Raw genomic sequence first — 13,635 nt, 5'->3', positions numbered from 1 at the left:
GTAATCCAGTCTGAGTCACACACTGTTATACAGCTACACAAATACATGCTGAGAAATGATGCATGTTGTAATTATAAATTTGCATTCGTTATTACTTTTATCATTTAAAAAATTCTCTCAGTTCTCTCTGGAACAAAGGAACCAGATTCTAATGACAACTCTAAGTATAATCAATAATCAAACTTACTTGTTTCTACTATCAGTTTTGTTCCTTTCCCAAAAATAAGCTTTTCGACTCCACTTCTAGTCACACAATATAAGATCACTTAGCAAAAACTACCTTCTCCTCACTGAATCTGATTAATGTGAACACTAATGGATAAACTAGATTAAATACGCATTTTACATCACCTTGATGAATTACCATCAGCAACCAGCATACTAATAAATAATAATTTAGCTTTTTATTGAGGAGTGTATTCCAATATTAATGTTAAGTTTATCAAGAAAAAACCTATATTAAGAATAATATATTGAATTCCTGATACATGTATAAACATTTCTTGTTTTATACCTCTTTTTTAATTTCAAAAAACACTTACTTGTTTCAACTAGCAATTTTATTCCTGTCCCAAAGAAAAGCTTGAAAGTTCCACTTCCAGAAGTCACACAACACCAGACCACGAAACAACAACTACCTGTATAACTTTCTCAGGCAGATTAAAAAGTAAACTTTACAAAATTTGCTTTACAAAGTGTACACTTGGCTTTCCTAGCATATGAACTGTATCACTAAATATGTGTTAATTTCTATTAATGATCGCATATGATTAACCAATTAAATTGTTATCTTAATATACATTACTGATATGTAATATATATGATAAATTATTCGAATGCTCGATCACGATCACTGCCTGTTATTTTAATAAACAATAGTATTTTGTTGAGTAACATTAACTTAGATTTAAGAATGTTGTAATTTTTTCTATATTTAGTTGACATGCCTAATGCTAATAAAATGTGAAATGATATCAATTTTACCTGCATTTACAATGAGTTTTGTGCCTTTTCCAAATATTACTTTCTGTAATCCAGTACCAGTCACACACAGTTAAACTGGCACACAAAAACATGCAGACTGCTTTTAGAGTTTACCTATAAAATATTCAAAGTTTACACTAGTTAATGATTAGCTTTTTCCAAAACCAAGGTCTTTCTTAATTCACCCAATTTGGGACAATATTAATAACATCAGGAACTTACCGTCCTCTCCTTAAAGGTGATTATAATTAACTTACTTGTTTCAACGAGCAGCTTTGTGCCTGTGCCGAATATAATCTTATTGAATCCACCAGTATTCACACATTACAAAACCAATCAACAAAAACTAGTTAGACAGCCAAAGTGCCACTGCTCTGTCAAAATCTAAAAATATAACTATAAAGACCAACTAAATCCTCTGTAACGGCTACAGTTTAATATCCTTAATGCATTTCAACTGATAAGACCATTTTTACAACATTTTAACCTGGTATAGATTTTCCAGAGATGCTCTAGTCTTTGTTTGAAACGAGAAGGTCAGTCATTATGCATTATGGTTATGCATACGCACAATTAATTTAAAACGTTTAGTGAAGTTTAACTTAATTTCTACAAAGACTCAACTACATTTGCATTTGATGAAACAAAAAGTGTTCTCGTGTGGATCTTTTTGCATGGAAAAAGGCATTGATGAAATTAACGGGGATTAATGGGACCGCCTCAGTTTAACTGCTATCTTCATATTGATGCGAGTAGTAACAAACATAAATGAACTTACTTGAAATGATTGTTAATTTTGTGCCTTTCCCAAAAATAAGCTTTCCTGCACCTCCAGTATACACACAATATCACACCACATATCAAAATCTCTTGTCATATGCAACACTGACTTATAGGTTCTGTTAAAAAACACCTATAACAACTATACAGTGTGTTTTATAAAATCATTACATTTCTATTTAAATCTCACCGTTAAACTGACCGCAACATCACTGAATTACTTTTTTTGCACACATTGCTTATGCTGTTTAAAATTAATTGCTCATATTACTTTTTTCTGTGTTTAATCCTCAGCCATTTTTAAATGTGTAAAAGACTTACTATTTTCAACTGTCAGTTTGGTTCCAGAGCCGAAAACCATTTTTAAGCCACCGGTTTGAGTCACACACAATATTTTGTCTTTACAGAAACCTCCTAAATGCTTCTATATGAACTAGAAAAGAAAGCGGTAACATTTCACAATAAGGTTCAATTCGTTAACGTGAGTTCATGCAATAGCTAACATAAAATAATAATACAAGTGAATTACACATTTATAGCTATTTTTAGGTTAATGCTAACTTCTACATCTATTCTAATATATTTTTACAACATTATGTCAACTAACGCTTATTTATTTAACATTATTGTAAATCAAGCAAGCATCAAGATGTCACATTTTCCAATATTCATCATTTAGACAGGGTTTACTACAAAGTAAAAATGTCCAATACCTTCCCAAGTTTATCAACAATTCTAAATCAGAAATTTTAAACTAAGCTAACCATTATGATAATACATGAGAAGTCATGGATAGATTAACTAATAGGTTTTTCTTTGAATCATGGCTTTTCAGAAATAATAATAAAAAAATTATAATAATAACTGCGAAAATTAGCACCCTTCAAATTGCGATGATAATCCAATATTTAAAAAAAAACACTTACGCTTTTCAACCATTAACTTTGTGCCTTTCCCAAAATAAATCTTGTAGCCTCCACCTCCAGAAGTCACACAATAGCAGATCACTAAACATAAACTGTCCTGAAATATTAAAATCAGCTCACCTGTCATAACTTATTAATGTTGCAGTGAAAGGTTTTCATAAATGTACTAATCTTTAAATAATTAAAATAATAAATAAACAAGCATTGTAGCACTGGGACTTTGAGTATGTCTAAATTAAAGCAATTTCACTTTTATGTCATGATCCCACCCAAACCGTGGGGATGTTTTCTAATTTATTTTAGAGACTTACTTGTTTCAACTATCAGTTTGGTTCCAGAGCCAAAATATATTTGATTGAATCCAGATGAAGTCACACACCACAGCTTACCATAACAATAACTTTCTACGTTTAAATCAATGATTTATGTGAATCCAAACTATTGGTGAAGATTTCACTAATGTACACTTGCTATTAATAGGTTTATAGGTTATATGTTATACGTTTATGAATTATCTCAGGTTATACGTTTATGAATTATGATGAACCCAATTTTAAGACATTTCCATTTGCTTTGAACACTATTTTATAGATCGATTTCATTCATCACAAAAATGCAAAAAAAGTGTTTAGCATCTGGCCCCTGAATTATCGCCTTGATTGCTGAAACAATTTTAAAGAGTTCAATGTAAAGACAAAAACAAATTTACAAACAGCTCTGTAAGCAAATATGAAAAATACGAAAAAGAATAAACATGCGCAGTTTAACGTACTGTAGAAATGAATAAACTTACTTGTGTCAATTATTAACCTTGTGCCTGACCCAAAGATCATCTTATAACCTCCTCCAGTAGTCACACAACATAATACCACATACCAACTAAAACCTTTAACTGCAACAGTCACAGATCTGCTGTTTGATTAAGCTTTTTCCACATATTAAAAATAGCCAGTTATTGCTTGACCTGTCGTTAACTGGAACGTTCTTTTCTGCAATTAAATTACTAAAATCCATCTCTTATACCGTCCATCTCAAAACAAATTAAATGCATACTCACTCGCACTAACATGCAATTTTGTGCCAGAACCAAAGATCACTTTTCCGTATCCATCAGTCACACAATGTGAGGAAGCATAACTATAACTGTTTCACTGTATTTCACTGCAAGAGTCAAGACTATAAACACTTAAAGTACACTATAAATACATTTACTGCTTTTTAACATGCTTTGTCTAAATTTTACCTTCAAATATGTGCACTATGAGTAATAATACAATTACAAAGAGGATTATTTTTGTTTGCATGTTAGTTTGAGTATTTAAGTTGTGCAAATATAATAATTTACCTGCATTTACAGTGAGCTTTGTCCCTGTTCCAAATATTATTTTCTGTGCTCCAGAAACAGTCACACATCATTATATAGCTACACAAATACATGCTGATTGAAGAGGAAACAAGGACCTAGCCTATAAACATACAGAACAATAGAGGACTATGTAACCTTATTTAAATAGTCATAATAATAAATATTATGCCTTGCCCAGGTTTTAATTAAAACAATTCTCAATCCAGGACGTACTACACAGCATAATGAAATGTAAGCATTACAGATCCTAAAGAACTTACTGCTTTGGATTATGAGTTTTGTGCCCGTTCCAAAGAGCACCTTTCCTGCGGCTCCAGCATTCACACAATGTCAGACTACGAATCAAAAACCCCACGACTTTGGACGTTAAAATCTATAGGGAACGCTATACGTTTTGTAAAACATAGAAAATGCAAATAATTGCAATAATATATACTTGTGCTATGTATTAAGCACAATATTTGACTTAATACTGAGCATACTGACACATTCACAAAGATGTTCGGTAAAATATACCTAATAATAGTCCAAATTTATGCATTCATTAAAAAAAAATCTATAAAAAGCACTTACTGGCTTCGACTGTCAGTTTAGTTCCAGAGCCGAAATAGACTTTCAAGTCCCCACTAGTCACACATCGGTTTTGTCTTTAGCAATAACTCTCAAAAATAACTCATCAACACTGTGTGAAATACACACAACAGTTCAGAAATTTTTGCAATATTTCTCTTTTACTAGAGAGTCATGACAAGTATATGACCTGGTCTAAACAACCACAAAATTGAGCAAATGGATGAATCTATGAGTTGGTATGTAACAAAGGGCCCACAGGGATAATGTTTTCCTGGTGTTTTCACCTTCTAGAAATGCTATGTCATTTGAATTAAATACTTGTACTAACTTTCTCACACGACTAAACCAAATAAAACAATATACCTATATTACACAAAGCATTTTAGAAGTGTTTTGTAACTTTCAGAAAGAAATACTTGCCTGGTTCAACAACGAGTTTTGTTCCGTTGCCAAATATAATCTTATCATTTCCTGTATTCACACAGAGCTACAACCTGTACCAAATACCCCACGAACCCTCATCTCAGTGTTATATAACTAAAGACGTAAAGAAAGGATAATGATTCCTTTTATATATATACATTTTCTGTTAGGCCGTTTTACGCTTGTATGGGTATGCGTTAAAATATTTTGTTGAGTCAACTCATTTTGGTTGACTGAACAAAAATAAATTTAGGCAGCGGTGTAACAAGTTATTTTGAGTTGAGACAACTATTGTTTTTTATAGTGTAAGGTTTTTTCGAATTCACCTGTTCAGATGATCTAACGTACATTACTAAAGCTGAATAAATAAAAGGTTAAATCCCTGTTATATAACAACTAGTCACAATCACATAACTATCACACTCTACGTCCAATAACTCTAACAAAGAGTTTGAAATTATCATCAAATAGAAGGGAGAAAAATCATCTCACCAAATAGGAAAACCTACCCTTTTTTTTCACACCCAGATATTACCGTAAACTATTGTCCTCCTCATTATTTTTTTACAGGTATATTCAGTGCTCAGATGATTCAAAGATACCACAAAATTGTAAAAACAGGAATATTAAAAAGTACAACATGATAATAAATGATTATTTTTATAAATTTAAAATAAAGTTCAGAACTTCTATGTTTTTTTTTGTTCTCCTTCTGTTTCTATAAGAGATATATTTTTTTACTCACTTGATTCAACAAAGAGTTTGGTCCCTTGACCAAAAATCAGCTTATCTTGAGCACCAACAGTCACACAGCTCACTACCCCACTACAATAACTGTTTAAGGTACAGTAAATGTTAGAAGATAAACCAATGCAGAAATGCATGGACTGCACGGACTATGCATCTGTTTGTCATGTAGTACATTAAGAAATTTAACAGCTGAAAATATTAGTATTATTTAGTAAACATTTTAGTTTACATTGTCAAAAAAAATATGCTTTTACTTACTGGATTGAATGAGCAACTTTGTTCCTTTTCCAAAAAAGATTCTATCTGCATTATTAGACACACAAAGTGACGCTTCACACCAAATACTGCTAAACGCTGAAACTGCTGTTTGTTCACTCCACTGAACCTTTTTTTTACTTTTATGATTACTTTTTAGTAGTATAATTTATTACAGCATTTTATTATTATGCATTCATTAGCTTTTTTTATTCAAAGCATAGATATAAATCTGAAATGTAAGATTTATGACTTTAATATGAAAACTACCTGCCTCAGTCAACACCATTTAATCTGTATTTATCAGTATACAAATAAGACGCTTTAAAATGTAAAAAAATTTAAACTAAAAATTGCTATTTTATGCAGTTTTAGTTCTTTCATTTCTTTAATTGCAAATGGAAATGTCTAAATATAAAAGCTTGTGTTTCTTTTTGTATACTCACTTGACTGAACTTGTAAACTTGTGCCTGACCCAAAGAACAGCTTGTTATATCCACTTCCAGCATTCACACAGTGCAAAACACCATATTTATTACCCATTACAGAAGACTGGTTCTAAGTCACTAAACCCATGCACGTTTAGAAAGCAAAAAAAGTGGCTAGAATAAATATATGTTCTCAATTATTTATGCAATCTTCACTTTATAATTATTTGGAAACCTTTTATAGCCAACCGATGAACTGCAAAGCAAGACGTAGCCAAACGAACAATACGCACCAGTCAAAGCTTTTTTAAAAGAGTTCCTATCCATTCAAATCAAATATGCATTGATCCTACCGTACTACAAAACAAACAAGACTTACATGTCAAAGACCTAATGAGATTGGGCTTGCCTTTACAACATCAATAAATTCAATGACACAAAAGTATTCTGCTGTAAATTACTCAAATACTTGCCTGATTCAACAATGAGCCTTGTTCCACTTCCAAAAAACACCTTGTTAATATTTACATCCACACAGCACTACAACCTGCATCAAATACTCCGCGTACTGCTTGTCACTGCAGAAAAATTATATATTTAGACTTGAAAGGTAGTTTTTTTTAACACTGATGAAGGGAATAATCAATGTTTTGACATTAGGATGCTGTGTAATATTACACGTGTAGTTTTATTTGTTTAAATTCAATTAAATGTGTTTCTTGTTAAACAATTTGAACTATCCCACTCTCAGTCCAATAACCCAAACAGAGTTTGAAATGACCGTGTTTCTATAAAGAGACATTTTTACTCACTTGATTCAACAAAGAGTTTGGTCCCTTGACCAAAAATCAGCTTATCTTGAGCACCAACAGTCACACAGCTCACTACCCCACTACAATAACTGTTTAAGGTACAGTAAATGTTAGAAGATAAACCAATGCAGAAATGCACCGACTGTATTTTTAAATTAAGATTCTGACTGTGCATCTGTTTGTCATGTAGTACTTTAAGAAATTTAACAACTGAAAATATTAGTATTATTTATAACAGTTTAGTTTACATTGTCAGAAAATATGCTTTTTACTTACTGGATTGAATGAGCAACTTTGTTCCTTTTCCAAAAAAGATTCTATCTGCATTATTAGACACACAAAGTGACGCTTCACACCAAATACTGCTAAACGCTGAAACTGCTGTTTGTTCACTCCACTGAACCTTTTTTTACTATTATGATTACTTTTTAGTAGTCTTATAACCCAATTAGCTTTTCTTTTTTGAAATCTGAAATATAAGACTAAATACTTTAATAACAGGGTATGTTCAAAAGAGAGAAGATGCATGTGCTTTTTGGTGCATTTGTTTCATGAAGAGACCAACTCAAGATTTGCTCAACTTCTCAAGGACTTTCTCTCAGCAACCCTTCAGAATCATCTTTCATAGAGTTTCAGCATTTCAAGCTTCAACGACAGCCCAATACTAACACCAACGTCACAGAACCTTCTCGATATTTATAATAATAAAACAAATACTGAATTTTTTCAAAAGTGCAAACTCACTTGAATGGATGAAAAGTTTGGTTCCTTTACCAAAGATTATCTTTCCGAGACTGCCAGTATTCACACACGGCTATACATCCTTACATAAACCTATGCATCAGAGGCAATCTCTAAAACTACATGAAATATCCTGTGAGAGTTGTTTGTTCAAGAAAATTTGCCATGCCCCAATTAAAATATAGGATGTTTTAATTGTACCTCTGAAACAACTTGCAGTGGAGCTATCATGTTGGGGTTTGTTTTGTAAAAAGAATTACAAACAAATTTTTCTAAAAAGCGCACAAAATATATATTGTATTATACTAAACTTTTTTTCCCCAAAGTAATAATTCATTATTTATAAAATAAACTTTTTTGTGTGTGATTTATAGATTTGAGAGCAGAACTTACTTGATTCGACAATTAGTTTCATGCCATTTGCAAAAATAATGTTGTCTTTCTCTGAATTGAAAATAGATTTGACTGAAAGCTACTGAACAGTAAACACTTTCAAATACAACATCTATGCGGTTGGATCTTTCAATGTTAATGCAACATGACTTTTTCTTTAGCTTTTAAAAAAATAAATGTAACTAAAATTAAACCTTACTATTATTACAATGATTCTAATAGATATATATATATATATATATATATATATATATATATATATATATATATATATATATATATATATATATATATATATATATATATATATATATATATAACTATACAGAAATTTTATGTATCTTAGACATCTGAATTCAGTGACTGATTAAAATATTAAGTTGGACAAATAAACTTACTTGATTCCACAATGAGTCTGGTACCATGGCCAAATATGACCTGGTTCACTCCAATTGCATTCTCACAGCACTACACTGCTTAACAAAAACACCATCTATTTCTAAGGCACTAGATTTTATATTCCAGTACATTTATGCACTACGTTAATCATTACGCTAGTCAAACATTGCTTTTGTAACTAATACACCGCACGATCAAATGCAGACAGAATGATGTTTGTACTTTTCTTTTTCATTCTTTGAAATAAAAAAACGAGTTTGTACACAAGCCGATGAGCGACCTAATAATTATGTCAATACTATAAACAAGGTAGTGCATAAATGCATCACAGAAGACTTAAACACAGTAAAGAATGAGAAATCTCACCTGATTCCACTATAAGTTTTGTACCACTGCCAAAGATTATCTTATTGAATCCCTGGTCATTCACACAACACTAAACACTGTGTCAAATATCCTCCAGTGCAAACAATCTACATTTCTACCGTGCAAGCTCAAAACTAAACATTTAATTTATATGCTTTGAATTACCACAAATTTATGATCATATGAAAAACAATCACTCATTTCATTACCCTTATATATATATATATATATAAAAATATAAAATTAAGAATAAAAAAAGTAGTTTCAAGCCAAAAAAAGTAGTTTCAAGCCAAAACGTCATGCTATAAAGCGACAATAAAAGCTATTTAAAATATTACTCACTGGTCTGCACAATTAACTTCGTTCCAGATCCCATAAAGAGCTTGTAGCCAGAACCAGATGACCACAGTGGTGCATTCCCAGACATAAAACCCTCTCACAAGATACAGAGAAAGAAGAGAGTTTAAGTGGTATATCAGCACATCATATATTATATATATATATATATATATATATATATATATATATATATATATATATATATATATATATATATATAGATTTCCCTTAAATTTTAGAATAATCAAATGCATGCCAAAAAAAAAAGTTTAATTCCAGTGATGGCATCAACAGTATCGTGCATCAATGATTTTGATGTTAATAACTCTCTAATAATTAAATGTGATATAGTGTTAAAAACAGATAACAGTTTAAATCCTTACCTAAGTGTTACTATTCCCGATTTATATCAGATCCTGGAACATGTTTGCACATCCTCTGTAAGAAACAGTGCCTCAGACACCTCAGGCTTCCCTAAGAAAACAGAGAATTAAAAATGCCACCTCGCTCGAGGACAACATTTTAGTTAAAGTGAAGACAATCATTCAAACGAGAAATATATGGTAACTCACCTCTTCATATAGACATCAGCGTTCTACTGGCCTAGTTTTAACGTTACACGTGGCCTTATTTCTGTCAAGCTACAGAAGCTGTCTCTTAAATAATAACAGACTACCATTAACATGTGCTCGGGTTGGTTTTGTAAACGCACAGTAAAACCAAATGTCTTCGTTGTCACCGCAGCTAAATGCGTTTTAAGCTTTAATCTGTGTTTTGAGGAACACTAAGTCTATCGAGTGTGATGGACTCAAGGAAAGGTTTTGGCTAGTCACCCACGCTACCATAGAAATGTGCTGCTTGCAGAGAGCTACGATACGTTTACGATACATTATGTGCTAGAAAGTGTGTCCTAACAGCGGGGTAAAGACAGACTGAAAACGGGACGTGGTACAGGCCTGACTACGATCACGTTTCCCCTGAGAATAATTTAAAGCCGTGGAACACGAGGAATCACGTTGGCTGTCAATGCTCTGTCGGCCACTAGAGGTCACTCAAATCCGCCTGTCGAAAAAACCGGCAAAATCCCACTAACAGCCACAGGAGGGCAGCACACTCTATTTTACGGTTTACCGTTTTCATGAAAGAGAAAGAGAGAGAACATCACTTACATTTATATATATATATAAACAGTTCATAAATAATACAATTAAGTGATTTATAAATACAACTAAAAATGTCATCTCAAATAGTCTCACAGATGCAGGCTAATCATCAAAACAGTGATTTTACAAACTATTTTATTATTAAATCATGTAAACGTTAATAAATCAACTACAAAAAAAAGCTCCAAAAAGTAAGACTTTACAGCTGTTTTTCTCTTTGTGTAACAGAGGGGGGAAGATGTAGCAACAAACATACTATTTCTTGGAACCCGTAGCGAGAAACCGATCTTTATCTGAAAGTGTGGTTAGAATCTGCCTCCGGTGCGTATGTGCTGTTAAACTGTGGCTTAGACATTCTCACATGAAGCTTTTCTTTTATTAAGACATTTTATTATTTCATATATTAAAAAAAAAAAAAAAAAAAAAAAAACATATATTACATTAAAAGGCCAGAGTCTCAATAGTTAAGTCAAACAGTCTGTTGCACAATTAAACGATGTAAAACGATGCAATACTGTTTTGTGGAAAAGGAAAAAGGTAAAAACACAAAAGTAAAAAAAAAAAAAAAAAAAAAAAAAAGATTTCTTGCAAACTGAAAATACACACACAATAGCAAAGCCATACACATATTACACCACTGAATTCAGAAATCTTTCTAAATGTCAAAAAGTTTGCAATATTTAGCGATATTCTGTATACTTGAGAGACATCACTAACAATCTGTATTTTTCATTCCAAGTAATGTTATCATATATATAGTATATATATATATATATATATATATATATATATATATATATATATATATATATATATATATATATATATATATATATATATATATTGACACTGGCTGATTGTATAACCTCATTTGGTTGTTGGGGTCAGATCAAGTTACAGTTGAATTGAATTTTTAAAATATGAATGCCTTCACGGTCATCATTACATTAACTGCGACACATTTAGCAAGCAGAATTCTCAGACCTGTCACAAGAAGGTTTATGGAGTTCATTTTTGGATCCCTAAAAAGGAAAACAATAAATTAATCACCCTTTGATGTTAAATGAATTTAAACCTTGTAGATCACAGCATAGTATAGATAAGTTCACAAATGCAAGATATACACGTAGAATAGCTTAGGTGTTTCATTACTAACCAGCGTTTATGAACTCTTCAGAAGTATCATTATTTGTTTCACAAGACTGTGCAGTCTGTATTTCAGGTTTATCTGCAGGATATAAATTAAGTAGAACAAAACAAATATTTCTTATATATATATATATATATATATATATATATATATATATATATATATATATATATATATATATATATATATATACTGAACAAATTTAATCATTAAAAAAGAATTAAATAAACAATAATATCCATTTAAGTACAAACCTGTTACGACATGAGGTTCAAGAGTCTCAGTTTTATCTGCTTCTTCTTTATCCATTTGACACTGTTGGATTTTTTTGCCATTGAATCCAGCAAAATAATAGTTTTTGGTCGTTGCGAAGATGGGTGCACCGCTGACGGAAAGACTTTCAGATTCTGCACCTTTTTCAGTCAAAATCATAGTCTTTTCTACAGGAAAGAACCCGGCGGCCAGACAAATATCCTGTCCAGTGCCCGTGAGAGGGGACAATATGGACAGAAATGGAGCGACTGGCGATACATCTTCTGAACAACAAAAAAACAAGCAGTTTTCGTCAGTTTTTTAGTCCACTGGCAATACTTTTTACATACGTGGCAGTCACAAATGTATGCTCATAATGTCATCTATTCAAGCACAAAACATCCCTAGGCTTATGAACGAATGCAATTACTTTACTAGAAAAGTTTTTTTTTTACAGCAACAACGCGTACCGTGATCACAAGCTGAACGCAACCCAGCAGTACAACCAACTAACCAACCCTTTCAAGCTATTTTGCAGAGTTTTCACTATTTTTCTACAGCAAGTACGTCGCTGCAAAAGCTCGTAACGGTTAAAAAGAAGCACTTACTTGGTAAGACCTTGAGGGTTATCGGCTTTCCGAATGTTAAGGTGTCAGTAGCTGAAAATGCACCGCTACCGTAACCCTTACAAAAACACTCCTGACCCCACACAAGCATTGGAACTGACGAACTGACCCAACCGAGCGCTGCCAGCTACAGCTAACTGACCAAACGATTCACGGTTTCACGGTATCAGGTGTGTCAGGCATTAAGACAACATTGAAAGTGGATTTACTTACTTGGATTGACCGTGAGACGGATGGGACTGCCAAAGGTTAGGGGATCTGCACTTCATTCAGCCTCCTGACAATATCCTTTTGTAAGGGAAAGTAACCGTACGTCTTAAGAAATACGTTAGAGACTCATCTGGACATCTGATGTGAAATAAAAGCTTAGAGAAGTCCAGCTTGACGCTCTTTCCAAGGTCATTTCCATCTGTCTGCCATCCTGGTGATATACCCATGTATGCTCCCTTCACGTACAAACTGGTGTCTGGAACAAAAGCCTTCAAGAGAAAAACATCAACATTGAGAGAACAGCTCTGTGATAGTTCAGTCTTTCAGTCAGATATCGGTTTAAATGCATCGATAGATTTTATGAACAGAAATAACAAAGCTATGAGATTTTGTACAGCGCCTAATGTAGAATGTATCACTGTGGTAGTCCAGACACAATGAAAAACCTCAATACAAAAACCCATGCCCTCGGCTGAGGGGCTGTCTTACGCAGAAGAGAGGGAAATGAGGCAATCTGAAAAATCTTCTCGACAGGTATATTTGACTAAAACTCTGCTTGAGATCCATAGACGTGAAGCGAAAGCCCAAGCTGCAGTGTCTTTAAGACGATAACGGCCATAGAAGAATCACTGAATGCAGTGACAGTTATTAACTTCTGTGAGGTTTTTGTATGAGACAAAGCCAGAACTGAATCACTGT

General features: G+C 32.5%; 2 protein-coding genes across 6 annotated transcripts in view; both read right to left on the bottom strand.

The window, feature by feature from the left end:
* Positions 1-10,440, bottom strand: part of LOC122361622 (M1-specific T cell receptor alpha chain-like) — a 51,734-nt gene extending 41,294 nt beyond the window's left edge. Inside the window, exons 1-3 of one of the 5 annotated variants that reach the window (XM_043262502.1) lie at positions 10,108-10,440; positions 9,919-10,009; positions 9,539-9,631 (exon numbers count right to left, since the gene is read on the bottom strand). In XM_043262502.1, the coding sequence (XP_043118437.1) occupies positions 9,539-9,623 (85 nt within the window). In that variant the 5' untranslated portion in view covers positions 9,624-9,631; positions 9,919-10,009; positions 10,108-10,440. Of the gene's footprint in view, positions 1-2,085; positions 2,141-2,690; positions 2,719-3,483; positions 3,539-6,503; positions 6,616-9,538; positions 9,632-9,918; positions 10,010-10,107 lie in introns of those variants that run through there. The other 4 variants (XM_043262494.1, XM_043262612.1, XM_043262442.1 and 1 more) reach the window with 4 other exon arrangements.
* A 1,055-nt stretch (positions 10,441-11,495) lies between these two features.
* On the bottom strand, positions 11,496-12,926 carry LOC122361612. The gene is made up of 4 exons (XM_043262423.1): positions 12,709-12,926; positions 12,103-12,384; positions 11,854-11,926; positions 11,496-11,720 (listed from the first exon to the last, which is right to left on the bottom strand). The coding sequence occupies exons 1-4, from the start codon at positions 12,815-12,817 to the stop codon at positions 11,612-11,614; spliced, it is 573 nt and encodes a 190-aa protein (XP_043118358.1). The 5' UTR covers positions 12,818-12,926; the 3' UTR covers positions 11,496-11,611.
* Positions 12,927-13,635: the final 709 nt, after the last annotated feature.

This window comes from Puntigrus tetrazona, chromosome 2 (genome assembly GCF_018831695.1).
Source record: "Puntigrus tetrazona isolate hp1 chromosome 2, ASM1883169v1, whole genome shotgun sequence".
NCBI classification, from domain to species: domain Eukaryota; kingdom Metazoa; phylum Chordata; class Actinopteri; order Cypriniformes; family Cyprinidae; genus Puntigrus; species Puntigrus tetrazona.
This window is presented reverse-complemented; position numbering and strand designations above follow the sequence as displayed.